Here is a 20,428-nt window from a genome sequence, read left to right as displayed (position 1 = left end):
ATGCATAAAAAGATTTACATAAGAATTTGCATTGTTGTCTAATTCAGCCACTAACTAGCAAACTAAATTTTGCACTGATAAGTGAAATATTGTACATTGAAACTATGTGCATCGCAAGAATACAGTGAATGTGCTACGTTTGGTATGGGGAAACTAAGAAAAGGACCTGAAATGATGTTGGATTCGCCAATTTCAATGCCCAGGTGATGAGGCAAAGCAACTAAAAAATGAATAGAAAGATGGTACATTTAATCAATAGTACACACAATTTCACTTTTCTTAGGTTATGTTGGAGCTTTGCAGTTCATGAGTCAAATCAAAGTAGAGCTACCATCTTCAATTCTGGCCATCCTGCCTGAAGAAAGATGTATAAGCATTGGAGAGGGTACCAGAAAAGCCAAAAGACTAGTCACAGGTTTAAAGGGGATGAACTGTAAGAGACGATTAGAAAAATTCAAAATCTACAAGCTATAAAGTTTGTAGTGAAGAAGGTACCTTGCCAGGGAGTGTATATATAACATACCATATCTCAAATGAAACTGGAATATTACTTTTAACTTTATGCCTGTTGGTCCTAGCTTAGTTCAATCAATGGAAAGTCAATTTAATGCAAATAATGGGAACTCCTGTCAAAAACCGTGGTGCAATTTTGTATTTATTTGCCAGATTCACAGAAACAAAAAACATTAAAGTCGTTCAAAATGATGGATGGTAGTGAGAGTGGAGGAGGTGAGCTTTGATGGGCCAAATGGTCAGTTTTCACTCTTCTTGTGTTCTTAAATAAGTAAAGAAACCTGCTAATCCAATCATCTTTACGATGACCAATTAGTAGCCGCATTTCTGTGAACCTTTTAAGTTTGTATAAATCTGCATTTATTTTAAATGTGCATAATTTGATCGCCTTTTGAGGAAAAGCAGATTTAAGAATGAACTTTACTTTAAAAAATAACTTTTCAATGTTGCTTTTTAATATATGACTTAAGACATTGGACTGAAATGTATTCAGAGGTCAAGTTTGTTCCAAATTTAAATTTGGTGAGAGTTGCACCAGTATTCTACCAGACTTTTTTGACCCAGACAGATAGTGCCTTCACAGCAGAGGCAGCTTTTCCTGGGACCAAGGGTGTTTGTGTTCTGCAGCTATAGTTTAAATCAACTATCATAAATTGGCTTAAATTAATGCAGAGTCATTGTTCTTCAAGAGGTAATGCAGTTTTAATTGTAAAAACTGCTCCATGTTTTCTATGTTCGCGTTAAATGTTCAAAGAGAACAATGTCCTCTGGTGAGAATTTTACATTTAAACTTGGTTCTGCTTTAAACTTTTAGTCTTAATGAGAATAGGAAGACTGTTTTGATCCTGAGATTTTAAACCTGTCCATCTAATCTGGAAACTTATGCATTCCTTTCCTATTAAAATTAAATTTTGATGCATGAAAGACTTCATTTAAAATATTTATTTCAACCTAACCTCACAATATTTTCAGCATTAAAATAAAGTATTGTGGATTCCCAAATGTTCTTAAAAATAAAGCTGATATGTCTGACAGCAGGTTATTAAACAAACAATTGTCTGTTATAACAAAATACAACATTAATATACATCCAAATATTAGTCTGAACTGTTTTTTTGTTGGGTTATAATGTAATCAGGTTAAAATTGTGGTACATACCTAATGCCTTCCTGTACAAGAAGGGCAGTGTTTCCCTTTAGGGTGCTAGTTGTTCAACACAGTGCCAGTGAGCACTGAATACAGAGGCACATAATAATGCTTTATGGACCCTTGCTTTCACCTGTATCGTTTTAGAAGGTAATGAAATCATATGTGTAGGTGCAATGTTAGATGATTTTTCAACGTTGTTAAACAAAATGCTTCTTTAACAAAGTACATGGCCTGCATTTGAAAGAACCTTACATTTTGATACTATGTTTTCATAGTTGTATCCATTGGTAATGTGTGACTTCTTGACTGTGTTATTCAGGCTTGACCATCATTACCGTACTTTTCAGAGAGTAGGAACCCCCTCGAAATTCAGCCCAGTAAACTCCATCTTGGTACTTGCTGCGATAATGACCTCCACGATACCACACTCCATTCAAATTAGAGTGTGCGCAAGCATTGTACCACCAGCCACCTTTGTGGAAATGAGCACAGTTACCTAAGGAAGGAACAGAAAATTAATATATATGTTCCAGCATCAGCAAGTCCTGCCAATATCAATGTGAAAATAAGCAGGTAATCTGCTTTAGTGTTGTTCATTGAGGAATTGAGCACAATACCAGGGAAAACTCTTCTTTGAATAGTTCCATAAGATAAGGATGAGATTTTCCGGTCCTGTCTGCTGCCGGGATCATCTGGTCCCGCCAAAAGTCAATGGACTTTGGCTGGCTCGCCAAATACCCCGCGATGGGTCCGGCCACGGCGAGGCTGAAAAATCCTGGATGAAGAACTAAGTATATGACTTAAAAATGGGAACAGGTCTGTGGGGCCCGGTTCAATTATCTGTTGTACTCTAACCCTGCTACACCTATAGACTAAATTGATCTTGATTCTCCATATGGAATGCCATGGAAAATCTACTGTGGAAATTTCAAATTGAATATTGGTTTGTTACCAAGATTATAGGCTATAGAGGGGTTTTTAACATTCTAATTGAAATGTTTACACATTGTATGGTTCATTTACACATATGACAGCCAGTTATTTTTGAATTCATGTGATAGTTACTGAAATCCAGCATTCTAGGAAGTTATTTTGTGTTTGGATATAATCTTTGAATAGAGTTTGCAAAGGAGAGTTGCGCTGAATGAAATTGAATCAAGCTGACTGGAATAGAACTGCAAGGTGTAGTAAATGAGTGGCTCTCGGAGTGAGAAGAATTGCAAAAAAGTACTACATGTATAGAAGTTATTTATAAAACAATAGCTGAGCATAGAGATTTGAAATATGAGATAAGAATCTTGCTGAGGCATGAGATTATTTTGGTAGCTAAAGCAATTCACTGAAAGATTGTTCTATTCATTAGCTTGGGTGCATTACAAAAGCTTAACTCGATCTCAAAGCTATTGCAGACACTCTCAAGAGACACAGGGAGATGGGACTTAGCAATAGGATGGAGCTAAAATTGTGAAAGCTGAAACTTCTTATGATCTTATGAAAGATCTAAGATAAATAAATCACTGAAGACCCCAAAATAAGTTCCTTTGAGACTTCATTCAGCCTTTGCCAGTCTTGAAGTGGTGACAGAAATTGTGCAGAAGCACCACAATCTCTTTGATAATATTCCTAACCCAAGGTTATGGTCTTGAATACAATGGTTTGGGGATGTGCAGCATGCTACATTAAAATATTGTTTTTTTGTGCTTTTAATTAAAATTCATGATGTTGCTTTTAAGTGATTAATTTTTCATATACTTTTGCTGTTACTTAGGCTATCAACAAATGTGTATAAACTATATCTAACCATACGTCATTATTCTGTTTTCATGAACCCCACCAAACGCACAGAAACATTTTTCAAAATTGTGGGATGCGTATACAGTGTTGCAAGCACTTAAATAAAAACGCTTTTGATTTACTTTCCAGACTGATTTCTCCACAAAACATGCTGAAGCCATAAATTCCCTTGATGGAACATGCTGTTTTTCCATATATTCTGAGCCCTAAATTGCACATTTGGCTTTCAAAAGCATGCATGTTGTCATAGATACCAGTGGTTTATCTGTTAACCCTTTTAACAACCCATACTGTCTGCTTCATTAACACATAATGTCCACATGAATCCTAACTAGCTGAGTGTGTATATTTTTGTAAATATTTTTAATTTCACCAAAGTTATGTGGAAATCATTTAAGGCCAGTACTATTATTCTTAAAATGTGTAGGAAAATCAGTTGCTCACTTTCGTCCTAAGCCTCACCATTAAAAGTTTTGGATTGACAAGTTTTGACTATCAAACTGCAATTAGGCCTGGGCTTGCAGTTTTTTTAAATTTGTAAACTTTTTGACCTAACAGTTTTGAAATTTTATAGTGCAGATGTCTCTTGCGCTCATTTCACATTACAGCATCTTCACTGTGGTAACCTTGACTCAGGCAGCAGCACTAGAATATAAACAAGACTGCTGCTAAAGGAGCTGATAGCCACCTCCAGGCAGTTTTCCAAAGTACACATGGGGACAACATGGCCAATATTAGCAATCTGTCCACTTGTTCCTCTGTTGCTGTCAATGCTTTGAAATTAGTTATCCAATACAAATGGGGTCAGATCCCACAGTACCTCGTGTGTTGTAGAACTCGTTTCTAGTAGAAAGGTCTGTGCAATGTAAGGAAGAATTTGTGGGTGATGGAAAAAAAATCTTCCGCCACTAATTTAACTCTTTTGCATAACATCACAAGCAATGCTACCATCATATTTATACTTAATACTTGCATTGTTCAATGTGCCCTCTACACACAAATGTTCAGTGCTACTTCAAAATGGTACCTGAGTACGAATCTCTGTCTCTGTCAAGTGTTGTAAACTGCTTGCCATTGTGCCATATTAAAGAGTCCCCTGCACTCCCTTGATAGCTGCCAACTCGTAGCCTGTAGTTATCATCCTCATCCTCTGTTCTGAAGGCGGTGTACTCAGCATGGACTTTCTTATCATTCCAGTCTTCCAATTTAATGTATAGCTTGTAGTTTCCCTGTGCAGTCAGCCTGTAAATATTCTCCAGTCCAAGCCAGTGTTCCCCATCAATGTTGCCAAACCCTCTCTGAAATCAGACAGAATCTTATCAGATTATAATCACAATTACAAATTAAGTGTTTTCAAACAGATGTGTTTTTTTCTGATAGCTCATTAAATTGTTTAGTGCAATCTTCTGTTAGGAATACTTTTTTTTAACAGCACATTGAATATTGGATTTGCCATTAGGTTTACAATGTTTTTTGAGACAATACTGAAATGGTCAAAGTGGCCTATTGTCCTTGAGAAAATAGCTTTACAAAGCAGATGTGAGTTGATTATTTTTGTGAGAATTGATATACAAGTACTTGGACTCCTTAGTTACTACTTGGATAAACAGCAGTCATATTTCCTTGGCTTAAAGCAGTGGTTTAAGAAGAAGGAATTCAGTGTTTGTTTATTTTCAGTCTTTCCTCTGAAGTTAAGGATTTAAGAAATTAAGTTAACAATGAAAATTATGACATTATAGCAAGTGTTTGCACCATTCACTATTTAAACTTGTTTGAAAAATGTAAATTTACAAAATATACAAGGCAAATCTGTGCACTGAATAATTAAAGTGCACTGTTTTAGCTAGTGTGATATTTTGAGAGGGTGAGGAACAATCGATGATAAAACAGAGAAATTGTATGAACTGAATAATTTCTGATACTCGTGAAACTGTGTTCAGGGTTCAGTCATTCTTGGAGATTTATCATTATCCTCACAAATTACAGACACGCTCAACTGTTGGGAACTCACAGCTGACAGCACCTTATGGTATCCAGCCAGACTTGCATTCTCTTTCAGTTCTATATGCCAACAGAGACAGCTAAGGTTGGGAATTCTTTGACTGATTAAAAACACAGCACGACACAGTTAGCACTTAATTTTGCAGTCTTCCATATTTACAACTGAAAATAATATCAATCAGTAGAGCTCTGGTTGGTGGAAAGTTTGTAACCTGAGGTGCCTTTTGTACTGCAGCTTACATGCTAACAATTGAAATCTCTTTGCTTTGTGCTTTGGATCATAATTGTGCCTCTTTAGGAGATGCCAAACAGAGGCGCATCCCTGTAACGAAAAAAAATATTGCAGAATCAGTTGCCCAGCCACTTTGCAGACTGGCAATGGAGCAACTTTGTGAAACCAGAAGTGCATTAGGGCAGCGACTCAAAGAGAGATGCGATAAAAATAAATTAGCCAAAAAAACTAATAACTTACTGTTTCTTTATTTTTCTTTCACCATTTGCCTTTGCTTCAGGCTCTATCTTTCTGCCTCTCTCTTCTGTTTCTTAGCCATTTTATCGAAAAGCCCTCACACACAGCTTTATTTATAACAAAATGAGTCTGTAGACAGTGTTTAAGGTCGATTGTGAGGGAGTTTTGAAAGTTTTTGCAATCATCAGTGAAATATTACACTTGCAATTTATAGAAGAGTTGATGAGTCTGACTTAACATATTTCTAACCAGAATAAAAACCTCTAACATCAATTTTTGAGTAAAGACTCGCCTCCGAAAAATACAAGTTGAGCCATGGCTGCAGTGATTAATATGAGAAATATTGGTATTAGTACACTCAATGCTTTAAGGTGGGTTTAGATAGAATCAGAGAAATTTGAGCACAAAAGATAACATTTGATCCAATGCCAATACTGTTAATTTAGATTTCTGTTAATGGTGCTATACTAATTAATTTCAAACCTAAAATGACTTTGCACCTGCATAGACTTGGAATTCATGTCTGACTTAAGCACCTTTTGAGGACCAAACATTTCTGGATCAAAATCAAAAAGGAAGGACAGTGATGCTTCTGTGGTTGAATGTCTTGGTGAGGCTTTCTTTCCAGGCCACACAATGGAAAATGGAAAGGGTTAGTAGAGGGCTGGAACTTGTGAAACTATGTCAGCATAAGCCAATGGGCGGAATTGTCCCAGATTTGCACTAAGTAACGGGCCGGCTGCAATGGCGGCTTCTTATGCCATATTGTCCCAAACACATCGCATTAGTTCGGCATTCTCGGGAACACACCTTTTCCCTGATGGGCAAACTGCGATTCGCCCACCACACCATCACCTTGCCACTTCTTCATGCTGGGCACCACATTTAAAGTACAGCCACACGCACACCTCTCAGAGCTTCCAGCCCTGCACTGCTGCAAATAAGACATGGCCCCAAAAGGCAAGAAGACTGCAACCCCCAGGTTTAGTGACCCATCCCTCGAGTGCCTTTTGGATGCTGTGGAGGCCCGCTGTGCTACCCTCTACCCCAGCTCTGTCCGCAGGAGGGCCAGCAACATTACCACTCCGGCTTGGGAAAGCAATGGCAGTGGTGATCTGTGTCAGTGCTGCACAGAAGTGGTTGACCATCCAATGCAGATAGAGAATGAATTACCTCATCCATGCCACCCAGGTAAGGCAACCATCTCATCACTCTAAATCACACACTCAAGCCCATCACACATTCACTGGCATCTCACTCACTGCCACCTCAAGGGACGTCACCATGCACTCCACACACACCCTCACATCTCCATTTGGCCTCATCTGTTCTGGAGACTGCCTCCTCAGCCCTCACCACCTTGAGGCCACTTGCACAGATCAACTTGTGCCCCCACTCAAACCCTGGGATACCCCCTTCCTCAGTGTAGCCCTCACCCTGCAGCCTCTTCCCTTGCTTGAGGCCACTTCTCTCCCTTCCCCGAGCAAGCCCTAGCCCTGCAGCCATACAAAGCTTCCCCAGCTTTATGCTGGTCTGGTAGGTAGAGACCTGCCCGTGAGCCCCCCCTAAAGGTGCTGTTGATGAAGCTTGGCGCTGATGACTGCGAGTGCTGCCCGAAGTTCACTGTTTAATTCAAATTGCATGTGTGTGCTTTTTCATGAAAATTAAGCATTTATTTTGGATGTTTGGTGCAGGATTACAAGAAGGTGGTTTGGAGTGGTTAGCAGACCACTCATCTTGGTTGTCAACTTGATGCACTACCTCTTGGCAGATTGTGGTGGTAAAATGCACACACTAGTCTTGCCCACAGTCACATTGTGCAAGTGTTGGAAATCAACACAGAGATAGGTGCTGATGCTTTGACCTATGCTCTTTTGAGCATAGCTACATGCTAGAAGCATAGAATTGATGAATTTACCGTTGCACTTTTACCATTCACATAGTCATAACGTAAAGCAATTTCACTTCAGTATTCCATTTATTATGATATTAATATTTTAGAAACAGGAAGAACAAGTGCATGATAGGGCATTGGGTTTGACATGAGCCTTTTAGCACCCAGGATTGAATAGCTGGACAAAGATGTAATTTGACTAATGTTTATGCAAAGTGAGTTTGGGCAGTCTCAGTGAAGTTCCTAAAGAGCATCTCATCTGCCCATGGCAGTAAACTGGTTTGGCAGTAAGTCAGCAGTCTCTTAGAGTGAGGCCATGCCTGTGTCGGATCTTTGAAAGAGATATCCAAATTGCCAGAGTCCCCTTCCTGTTTCTAAGCTTTTTTTACACATCCAACTGTCACTCTAGGGTTCATAAGTTCTATACAGTGTATAGTGGGTCAATAGGCATAGAAGTGCCATAGCTTGGTGCAGGCTGCATGATAAACCATGGGGGCGCAAGGAAGGGCAGAGCTTGGCTTCGGGGCATGAGGGGCCATGGGGGTGGGTGGAAGGGCATAACATGGAATCAGGGGCATGAGAGGCCACGGGGGTAGATGGAAGGGCAGAGCTTGACATAAGGAGTGCGAGGGGCTATAGGGGGTGCGTGGGGGGCATGAGGTGGCATGGATAGGGCATGGGAGTATTTGGAGGGTGAGGGAGAGTGAGGGGTGGAGGAGCTTTGTGTTTTTATTTTAACTGGGACGAAGTCCCACTGCATTGAGGCAGTCATTTTAAACAACCCACTTCCGCATCCGGCAGCCCCTGTGGCTGTGCCAAAGCCTTTCCCAGATCAGTTGGCCCAATTCCAGCTATGAAGATCCCACCTTTTGCGGGCACTTTCTCCTGAGGCGGGCAGGCTGGGCCGGGTATTTTCCCAGCTCCGGCTATCTGCCTCCAGGGTGAAAATTCAGGCCTATGCCTCTGTGCCTAAGGATGCTAAGTAAGGTTAGAAATTAAGTCATTGGAAATGTTGATGGTCATCTTAGAGGAGATCCATTGAATTGGTAATAAGCTGGCATGGTATTTATTGAAAAGGACAACAAAACGAAGGAAGATGTCTACACATGTATTAGCCTTGCATTAATAACAGTGAAAATAATGAAAATGACTTATTAGGAACAAACTCCAAGATGTAGAATTTCCTACCACATGCAATAATTGAGGCAAATGATATAAATGCATTTAAGCTACATAAATACATAATGGAGAAAGGAGCAGAAGAATATTTAAGTCTTAAGTGGAGTAGGTTGGTAGAAGGCACATGAAGATTAACCAGCTGGGCTGAATGACCTGTAGTCGTGCTGTAAATTCTATGTTGAAAAAACATTTTCAGTGGCATCTAACACTGTTTTTAGGAGAGAATGACTCTGTCTATCCAATCTCTTTGGAGGAACTATATGTTATCTCCTGACCATAAAATTCAATCCCCCTGACAGTAATTTTTATTTTTAAAATGAAGATTATGCCGTCTTAGGTCGAAGATAAATAACATAGGGTGTAAAGTTCAGTTCTTGGGTCCTTAACCCCAAGCTTGTTGATTGCTTCGCACAGTGGAACTGTAGTCAATCTAATTCACTTTACTTGCTCAAAACCATTGCTTATGGCAATGATGAGAGTCCACTGTAAGAAAAAAACATATGCCAAACATAATTTTATTCAAACTAGTTAGAAACATCCCTTACACACAAGTTAAACAAATTCTCAATGTTAAGACCTCCATAGAGACTGATAACTTTTAAAAAGAGAATTGAGCTTCCAGTTACTAGCTGAAAGAATAACACAAGATTTCATATTTTATAACTTTTACTGTAACAAATGACTTCAAAAACACTAATAACTAAACACTGTTTTCTTTTTGTAGGCAGCTTATACTTTAAATTGCAGAAAGTGACGTTCCCTCCTATACTTAGCATCCATGACACTCTCCATGGAATTACTATACATAAGACCATAAGACGTAGGAGCAGAAACAGGCCGTTCGGCCCTTTGAGTCTGCTCCGCCATTCAATGGGATCATGGCTGAATCATCAACTGCACTTTCCTGCCTTTTCCCCATAACTCTTGATTCCCTTACTGATTAAAAATCTGTCGATCTCAGCCTTGAATATACTTAACAACCCAGCCTCTACAGCCCTCTGCAGTAAAGAACCCCACAGATTGACTACCCTCTGAGAGAAGAAATTCCACCTCAGCTCTGTTTTAAGTGGGTGCCTCCTCACTCTGATATTATGCCCTCTGGTCCTAGACTCTCTCACAAGGGGAAACAACCTCTCAGCATCTACCCTGTCAAGCCCCCTAAGAATCTTATATATTTCAATAAGGTCACCTCTCATTCTTCTAAACTCCAATGAGTACAGGCCCAACCTATTCAACCTCTCCTCATAAGAAAATCCTGCCATAGCCGGGATCAACCTAGTGAACCTTCTCCGGACTGCCTCCAATGCCAGTATACCTTTCCTTAGATAAGAGGGCCAAAATTGTTCGCAGTATTCTGGGTGTGGCCTAACTAGTACCTTGTATAGTTTTAGCAAGACTTCCCTATTTTTATACTCCATTCCATTTGCCTTCCTTAGTACCTGTTGAACTTGTATACTAGCTTTTTGAGATTCATGCACGAGGACTCCCAAATCCCTCTGTGCTGCAGCCTTCTGCATTCTTTCTCCATTTAAATAATATTCAGCTCCTCTTCTTCCTGCCAAAGTACATAACCTCACATTTTCCCACATTATATTCCATCTGCCAAGTTTTTGCCCACTCACTTAACCTGTCTATATCACTCTCTAGACTCCTTGTGTCATCCTCACCACTTGCCTTCCTGCTTATTTTTGTGTTATCCGCAAACTTGGCGATAGTACATTCACTTCCCTCATCTAAGTCATTAATATACATTGTAAATAATTGTGGGCCCAGCACTGATTCCTGTGGCACTCCACTTGTTACAGGTTGCTATCCGAAAATGCCCCCCTTATTCCAGCTCTCTGCCTTCTATTAGTTAGCCAATCCTCTCCCCCAACACCATGGGCTCTTCTTTCAGCAAGCAGTCCACAGTTGCTCCCAGCTTCCATTGGGTTTCCGTATCCTCATTTTGCCAATTAATAACTTCAAGTGACCATCTCCAGGCTCTTTACTCAGTTTTCAGAGTTTCACAAATCCACCACCAGCAGTAAAGCCTGTTCTGATGATCCTTCTTCCCCTTGGCCTAGGTGAATCTCTCAGAATCCTTAGCTGCAGGAAGCATATCTTCAAACAGAGAGTGTCTCCCCCCCACATCCAGCTATGGTAGCTTACAAAGCCAATCAGCCTCTTCTGTCTGCTGACCACACAGAACTGCTGTCTGACTATGATATTCATTGTCTCACAAGGAAGCTCGTTGCTTGATGTCAAAAATGGCTTCCTCTGCTCCCTTCCCCATGGCAACCTGAAATGCACAATCACTTAACCTATCTATATCGCTCTGTAGACCCCTTATGTCCTCTTGACAACTTAGTTTCCTACCTATCTCTGTGTCATCAGCAAATTTAGCTACCATACCTTCTGCCCCTTCATTTCCTTTTCCTTTTTGCCTATCCCTCCTGAATGCCAAATATCCTTGGAAATTCAGTTCCCAATCTTGGTCACCCTGTAATGGCAATTAAATCATTTGCCTCAATTTGTGCATTCAAATCATCAACCTTTTTGTGAATATTACATGCATTCAGATAGAATGCCTTTAACTGTGCTTTTTAAACTTTATCCTCTATTCTCATTCTAATTGATGCATGCCTATACTTTGTCATTACTTCTGTTTCTGATTTTTACTTTTCTAATTCCTTTACCAGTTTTTCTTCCTTTGAATCTCAGCTCCTTCTAAGGTCCCCATCTCCCTGCCAATCAAAGATTGGTGTGGGAGAACTGGGACACAACGGTACATAAGAACACAAGAATTAGGAGCAGGAGTAGGCCTCTTCTCTTGCATACTCAGTCATTTGATGAGATTATGGCTGATCTGATTGTGGCTTCAATTCCATTTTTCTGTCTGGCCCCTATAACCCTTGACTCTCTTGATGACCAAGCACCTGTCTAACTCAGCCTTGAATATAGTCAATGACCCAGCCTCCAGTGCTCTTTAGGGAAGAGAATTCCACAGACTAATGACCATCTTAGAAAAAACAATTCTCCTTACCTCATTCTTCAATGGGAGAACCTTAATTTTTACACTGTGTCCCCTAGTTCTGGACTCCCCTACAGTGGAGATCATCCTCCCAGCATCCACCCCATTAAGTCCTCTCAGAATCTTGTTGTTTCAATGAGATCAGCTCTCATTCTTCTAAACTCCAGTGGGTATAGGCCCAACCTGCTCAACCTTTCCTCGTGTGTTAACCCTTTCATCCTAGGAATCAGTGAAACTTCTTTGAACTGCTTCTAATGCAGCTACATCCTTGCTTAAGCAAGGAGACCAAAACTGTACAGTACTCCAGATGTGGTCTCACCAACTGTCGCATAACTTCACTACTTTTATATTCTACTCCCTTTGCAATAAATGACAATATTCCATTTGCCTACCTAATCACTTGCTGCACCTGTATACCAACTTTTTGTGATTCATGTACCAGGACAATCAGATCTCTCTGTACCATAGATTCTGTAATCTCTCCCCCATTCAAATATACTGCTTTTCTATTCTTCCTGCCAAAGTGGACAAGTTCACATTTTCCCATATTATACTCCATCTGCCAATTTTTAGCCCACTCACCTAACCTATCTATATCCCTCTGTAGACCTCTTATGACCTCTTGACAACTTAGTTTCCTACCTATCTCTGTGTCATCAGAAAATTTAGGCACCATACCTTCTGCCCCTTCATCCAAGTCATTCATATAGATTGTAAGTAGTTTAGGCCCCAGCACTGATCCCTGTGGCATTCCACGAGGTACAGCGTGCCAAACCAAAAATGGCCTGTTTATCCCTACCCCTGCTTCCTGTTAGCTAACCAATCCTCTATCCAAGCTCATATGTTACCCCCCACACCATGAGCTTTCATTTTGTGAAGTAACCATTGATATGTCACCTTGCCGAATGCCTTTTGGAAATTCAAGTACTCCACATGTACAGGTTCCTCTTTGTCCACACTGTCTGCTACTTCCTCAAAGAATTCTAATAAACTAATCAAACACAAATTCCCTTTCAGAAAACCATGTTGACTTTGCCTGATTGTATTATGATTTTCTAAATGTCCTGCTACTTCTACTGCCTCCTTAATAATGGATTCCAGCATTTTCCCTATGACAGCCAATAGGCGAACTGATCTATAGTTTCCTGCTTTCTGTCTCCCTCCCTTCTTGAACAGAGGTGTTACATTAGCGATTTTCCAATCCGCTGGGACCCTTTCAGAATCTAGGGAATTTTGGAAGATCACCACCAATGCAGGTACTCTCTGCAGCCACTTTTTTAAGACCCTAGGATGAAAGCCATAAGGTCCAGGGGACTTGTCAACCTTTAGCTTTACTAGTTTTCCCAGTACCTTTTCCCTCCTGTTTGTGATTGTTTTGAGTTCCTCCCTTCCTTTAACCTCTTGACTATCAAGTATTCTTGGGATGTTTTTGGGGGTTTTCTCCAGTGAAGCCAGATGCAGGTGTACTGGCAAAAGAGGGAGCTGTACCTTTAGGATGCTGTTTACCTGAACCACGCTGGGACCAGTGCCCTGCTAAGTCATACAACTAAGGTTGTAGACAGGGCTTTAAACTAAATAGTGGGTGGGGGTTGGATGGTGGGGAGGGTTCACATGAGGGGAGATTTGGAAAGTTAAGAGAAAGGGCAAAGCAATAGTACGAGGTGGCAATATAATAATGGTAATTAGTGTGTGACAGGAGAGGTCAGAGCATACAAATGTAAGAGTGGAACAACAAATATAGCCAGAGTAGGGGAAAATAGCTTTAAACTTACAGGGGAGGTTAAAGGTTCGAGTGAAGATAGATTTAGAAATCCAAAGATAAAAGTTGAGGTAATAGAAAGTGTATTGAAGTGGATAAAGTCAAGCTTGCAGGACATTTAAAAAATCTTAATTCGATCTGGCAGAATCAGCATGGTTTTTTTGAAAGGGAAATCATGTTTGACTAATTTATTAGAGTTCTTTGAGCCACAAACAAGCAAGGTGAATATTTCGGAACCTGTAGATGTGGTGTACTTGGATTTGAATGGAATCAGTCCCCTATTCACACCAGTCATGATATTACTACAGGGGGAGATCTGCATAACATCTGTTCCTAAGTACCACTGTCTTATTTTTAATATAATTAAACTTGGAAACCAGGTACAGCTTTATCAGTGAGAATGCAGACATGTTATTTGGAACATTTGACAATTGGCATAAATGTAGTTCATTCTGTTCATAGCACGCATGTTGTTCACAGCCTATTCTGTTGTTGAAGACACTGTAGTACTTACTACAGGGAATTCCAGAATTAGCAGTACCTTTTTGGTCATAATAGCCTTTTGCAAACCCTGGTTTAACTTAGCGGCTTGCATTGTGACATCAATTTCAGACAAATTAGCATTCTTTGGAAAGTCGGTCTTTGGTCATTTGACTTTAACTGCAATTTGGGGTTACTGCTTCATTTCCCCATCACCTGCACCCCCACCATCTCTCCAGTCAATATTTTATTGTTATTTTAGCTAAATAGTCATGCAGCTTTGTGTGATGCAGTGAACATCTGTGACAGGCATGGAATACAGAATTGCCCTGAATTAGCACAAAAGAAGACCAAAGTGGGAGAGGTTGTCAGAAAATAAAAATGCTATGCAGCAGTGGTATTCAAATTGAAATCTGCAAATGGTTCCCAAGAGGCCCGAGAGGCCTTAACACAAAATCTGGATTTCTGTTGGTGCATCTGTAATTTGGACAGATTGGCATTTCAAGCACAACTTTTCCCTGGCCAATACTAATAAAAGACTTAATTTGTGACCGTAGAACTCTACCATTTGGTTGTCATAGGTACTCTTTGGAAGTTTTATGACCAAGGTTCCACTGGAGTGTTGTCAATATTTGCAGGATGTCCCTAGCACATGAAGGTTTGACAATCACTGCCACATGAGATCAGCAATGTTGTCTGTAACTGGAGTTTGGCATGCTTTCAGCGTGGTGGAAGGGAGTGCACAATGTATCTTGACGAAGTTTGACATGAGATTTACATAATGTTGTCACACCTTGATGAACACAAAAGCTCTCTAAACAAAATAAGCAAAGTTCTTGATGCATTTACCTTGTAGTTCTCCCAGTTCCTGAAGAAGTTGACTGCCCCATCAACCCGACGCTGGATTACTGTCCAGCCTCCCTGATCATGGCTGTGGTCACACCATACTTGCATTAGTTTATCGGTGCCTTCTGGTTTGATTAGGTACATGCCACTGTTTGAATATCCAGCTTGCTGGACATGGTAGCAATCCTTCCATGGACCTGTGTAAAGGGACAGTGATCATCAACCCTATATATTTGTGCAAAGCATATTGCTATTAAAGCCAGCTATCTCTCATAACCAGTGAATTATATCATCTTGTTTATTCTTAATGAACTTATGACCAAAAAGGATATTCCAAAATGTGTCAGAACATCAAATTAGATTGGCATTTTTAAAAAAAGTTTAGTAGAAAGTTTCTTTGAGATATAACTTTTAGCTCCATCAACTGTATGTCAAAAGCTCTCAGCTCATTTTATTGGAAAAATACACTAACTTCATTTTTTTTGGGTTTGTTTTTAAATGATGTTCTTAGTACACAGAGTTGGAAAGCATACACTCCAAGAAAAATATCAGCAAAGCATTACAGAGTGATGCATTCATAATGGCAGTGTAGCTAGTCTTAACAGTCAGAGACTAGTTCAACTGGCATCCAATCTATATCAAATAGTGGTAGGCTATGATGGGAAACATGGGGAAATACCAAAACCACCAACTGAACGAGGACGGAGTGTTCCCTCTGCTCTGGGAATTTACTCGTAACACAAAGGTATATCAAGGATTTTGAAGACACTTGGACTACGTTTCAACTACTTGATGACAGACAGCGAGTACACTGATGCATTCATAAGTGAGAACTTCCTCATAGGTTGACCAAACTCAGTATTTCCTGCATTCTGCTTTGCTCATTCTGTTTATTTTACTATTTAATTAGATTAAAATTGCCTTTTAGTATTTTTAAAGCTCAACTCTAATGAAGTTTAAGCCAGGAAGCATCTGTGACTTCAGAGCAGCTGTAACATATGTACAACTTCATCATGTTTCACAAAAACATGCAAGAATATGAACCTGAAACAACTTAAGCAACATGAATATACTCTGTGTGCTTGCATTTCCCTTAAAAAGAGGGATGATGTGAATTCTTGGCTTCTTACTTCCCCAAATAAGTTTCCCCATATAAGTTTGAAAGGGAGCGAGATAAAACATTAATGACATTTTCACCTGAAGATTTTTTCTATCCTCAATTTCGGTGCTGTAGCAAGATTGATAGGTTATAACAGCAAGCCTTTGTCAAAGTTGGATCTTCTACATTATTGAGAATAGACTGGTTCTGAGTTAAAACTGTCCTTGTACTCCATTCCTTTGGGCTGTATTATTTCTACAATAATAAAAATTTATTCTGCAGCAGTGAGCTTCCCACGCCTCTTTGATCCAGGATGACTTATCATCTATTGGTCTTTATTTGAGCTTCAAGAATCAAAATATTATGTCACTGTTGGTGCAAATCATTTAAGTTATTTTATTTAAATTACCAGTGATTAGAAAGTAACAATTGGGGGTGTGGATAACCATGAACTTTTATTCACATTATATTCTCTCATGAAAGAACTTAGCTGTGGAGAAAAATAACCTAGATGCCGAAGAAGTGCCAAAGACAAAAAAGACTGGCTAATTTTGTTCTTGAATTCTTATTGATGCCCATTGTGTGTTGGATTTACTTTTCAGGAATCCGAATCTGTATTTTCTTTTTCCATTAATAAAATAAAATTAACAAATGATCATTGGTTTCAGTTAGTGGACAAACTATGGTCTGCAGAGCCTTCCTCTCAGATTTACGTGTTCCCTTTTATTGTTGATAAACCAGCAGCATTTTAAAAATTCTTTCACGGGATGTGGGCATTGCTTGCTCAGCTAGCATTTTTATTGCCCATCCCCAGTTGCCCTTGAGAAAGGGGTGCAGTGTCTCAAAGACAGTTGATGGAGTTTTAAATTATGTTGACACACTGCCAGGTTGATATTTTTGTTAGTTTTTATGAGGAAATACCATCAAATAACCAAAACAATGAAGTACAAGAAAGCTAGCTTTTTTCCCTAAAGCTTATTCTTCTGAGTAAAATATAAAACAGAAAAATTTTAATCAATAAGTTTTGAGGATGTGCTCAGTAGTGTTTAACCTGGGACAACAAAGTGTTCTCAGTGATGGAATTTAGAGAGTCAATTGGTATTCCAAACAAAGATTTATGACTACATCAGAATCGAAAATAATTTAGCCAATAATGTATCATTAGACTTAGGTTAGCGCTGCTATCAGCTTTAGATATCAATCTGTGTATGGCTAAGATGTTGTTTTGCAAGTCAACCAACAAGCTCTGGAGAGTCACATCTCAAGACATCTCTTAATCCCCTAAATTTGCTAGTTGATTTATGCATTAATAATTGCGTGCCTCATTTCTGTTTTTTTTTCAACCAAGGTTTAGCCCAATGTAACACATTTATTGAGGCATTTTTCAGAATAAAAATGACCTCCCTAATCATAGAAATAAAGGTCAGATTGTATGACTTGAAAGTGAGGACTGAGTTACATCTGCTTGCTTTTGGTCCATTTTCCTCCAGCCCTTAATTGCAACTATCCAGAAGACACAACATGATATTGACTTCCTTGTTCAATGCTTTGGAAGATCAACGAGTGCAGAATTTGTTTCCAACCATTAAACGTAAACTGGAGCTCATTTTAGTGTGAGAGTGCCCAGCTTAAAACGTCTGCAGGTACTGTGCATTCCTGGGCTGCATTTTACAGGGTGATGCGGGTGGGAGGTCAGTTCGAAGCTGACTTGCTTCCCACCCCACAACCATAATACACTGCAGGTGGGCTAGATTGGAGAAGGTGGGACTTCCATCCCATACCAATCAGATTGGTTGGCAGCTCCAGCCGTCCCAGCTGCGCCAAGAGGTCATTAGTGGGCGCTGCTGGGATTGCAACCAGTCCCAAGAAGAGAGCCCAATGGATCCTGGAATGAGATGAGTCCAGGGTATTGGGAGGGGAGGGTTTGGCCATTTTAGGGTGGGGTGGTGGGTTTTGGAGAGCAGGCGGGTAAGAAGAAATGGGGTGACTGCCTTAGGGGGGGCTTTCCCCCAGTGTGCAAAGGGAAACCCCTGAAGATAGTACCCACCTTTCTCCCCACCGTTTTAAAAACTTTTTCACAAAAATGGCCTGCTCACTCCCACCCAATTGCCCAAGCCAACCATATCTTGGTGTGGGCAGACATTATTGGGGTCAATTGGCTTGTTAACCAGCTCAGTTGACCCTTGATGATTTATTTACTTATGGCGGGCAAGCTGCCGATTTCAGCGCCTGCCCAACTACTGTGTTATGGATGTGAGCTCGCGGAGTGGGGGGAAGGTGGTGCACCAGGCACCTACCCTATTTTACATACCCGGTGGGGCATGTAAAATCCAGTCCCCTGTTTCTACTGCTGTCAGAGTTCAGCAATCTACCCCAACATTCACTCCATAAATAAAAAGCTAAATACTGCAAATGCTGAAATGGTAATTTCACTGTTCGCTGCACAGATGCTGATTAATTTGGAATGTAGCCAACATTTTCTAGCTTTGCTGGAGATTCCACATCCCCTGCACTTCCACTGCCCACCCCCCCAACCCCAGTGCCGTAACAACTAAATTACCTACACTTTTTAGCCTATGGTAGAAGCCTAGGATATCTGAAGTACATGAAAATAAGTAGATGTAAAGACTGTAGCCGGTGCTGTTTGTGCAAAATTTCTGCACGAGTGATTCAAATTGGTGCTAAATTATGAATATGAATAATCGTTGCACTATCAAAGTCTATTTATAAGGTCAGAAAATAGTGTGAGAATTAGAACCTTTAGACCACCTCCAGTGAATGTAATGTCACCTTAGTCACTGTGCCTGGTTTTTTTTGAAGGAAAGGAAGTGAAAACAGAATTAAAATAGTAGAAATAAAAGGGATATAGAAATGTTACAACATGAAGCTTATACAACAAACTGCTAAACTGTTCGATTTAACAACAGTGATGTAATCACAGAATTGTTACAGTGCAGATGGAGGCCATTTGATGCTTTAATATGAAGAAATAGTATAGCTAAAAACTAGGAACTGAATTATTTTCTTTATATTTGTAAATCTTTTTGCTTTCAGATTAACGCTGTGTTGTTCCGAATGAGGTATCATAACCTACTTGCTCTTTCAGCTTGTTGTGTTCTAATAGTACAGGGCAGTTTGTTTTCCAGTAAGCCACAGCCAAAATTATTTATTTTATTCCCACCCCATTCTGTGGTGGAATTTATAAATACTCCAAAGGTAGATGCTAAAATAATACCATTGCTTATGTGCAGTACAGTGGGAAATAGTTTGGCATTTTGGAATCTGGGATCAGCAAATTATGTTGAAGCATAGGTTAAATGGGTTTTAGCTTACACAGCACATAGCTGTTGTAATTGTACACCTGAATATTTGTTTTCCTATGAAAGCTACCAAGGGATTTCAGCAAGCAACTGGCTAAACATGCTGAATAACAAGTGATGGTTTTGATTAAAATCACATCTGACAATCTGATCCTTTGGCTGAATTAATATCCTTTCATCAAAATATAGGTTAACTGGATATTCCAAACCAGCAGGATGTGTCTATCTCACTGCTACCTTGCTGTGATGCCAAACAAGATTAATTCTTTGGTTCTTCTTAAAAGTACATCAGTCAGCTGAAAAATACATTTCAAAAGCCATTAAAAGAAACAGTGAAGAGTTGAGTCCCAGTACAGATCCATGTGGAACAGTGACAATCCTGCCAATTAGACTACATGCCCTTTATCCCTACCCTTTGTCTCCTGCTGTGCATCCCATCTCGTAAGCAATTCAATAATTTGCCCTCAATTCTATGAGCTTCAACCTTAGCTAATAGTCTCTTATAAGGGACTTTATCAAATGCCTTTTGGGAGTCCATATAAGCAACATCCATAAACATTCCCTTGTCCAATACTTCAGTTACCTCTTCAAAATGTTCAGTCAGGTTCTTCAGTGATGACCTACTCTTTACAAATCCAAGTTTGCTCTCTCTCGTCAGCTGAAAATTTTCAATGTGTTCAGTCACTCCATCCTAAGTTATAAACCCTCATAATTTCCTGCCGTAATTTCTTGTTAGGTTAACTGGTCTATAATGCCCTAGTTTTCCTCTTACCTTTCTAGAATAGTGGAGCGACATGCAATTGCCTAAGCTAAAGGAATGGTTCTTGAAACAAGAGAACTTTGGAAGATCAGAGGGCATCTGCAATATTCTCACCAATTTAACCTTAAAATCCTGAGATGAAAATTATCTGA

General features: G+C 39.8%; 2 protein-coding genes across 14 annotated transcripts in view; one reads left to right on the top strand and one right to left on the bottom strand.

Moving 5' to 3' along the window:
• Nucleotides 1-20,428, top strand: part of ralgps2 (Ral GEF with PH domain and SH3 binding motif 2) — a 674,317-nt gene that overhangs the window by 331,565 nt on the left and 322,324 nt on the right. The gene's annotated exons all lie outside the window — the stretch shown is intronic.
• Nucleotides 1,441-20,428, bottom strand: part of angptl1a (angiopoietin-like 1a) — a 90,195-nt gene continuing 71,207 nt past the window's right edge. For both annotated transcript variants that reach the window (XM_078561536.1, XM_078561538.1), the window contains 3 exons: nucleotides 15,101-15,294; nucleotides 4,484-4,754; nucleotides 1,441-2,158 (listed from right to left, as the gene is read on the bottom strand). In XM_078561536.1, coding sequence (XP_078417662.1) covers nucleotides 1,974-2,158; nucleotides 4,484-4,754; nucleotides 15,101-15,294 — 650 coding nt within the window. In that variant the 3' untranslated portion in view covers nucleotides 1,441-1,973. The remainder of the gene's footprint in view (nucleotides 2,159-4,483; nucleotides 4,755-15,100; nucleotides 15,295-20,428) is intronic.

This window comes from Cetorhinus maximus, chromosome 17 (assembly GCF_964194155.1).
Source record: "Cetorhinus maximus chromosome 17, sCetMax3.hap1.1, whole genome shotgun sequence".
In the NCBI taxonomy this organism is placed as follows: domain Eukaryota; kingdom Metazoa; phylum Chordata; class Chondrichthyes; order Lamniformes; family Cetorhinidae; genus Cetorhinus; species Cetorhinus maximus.
Note: the sequence above shows the minus strand (reverse complement) of the source record. Positions and strands in the feature narration are given on the sequence as shown.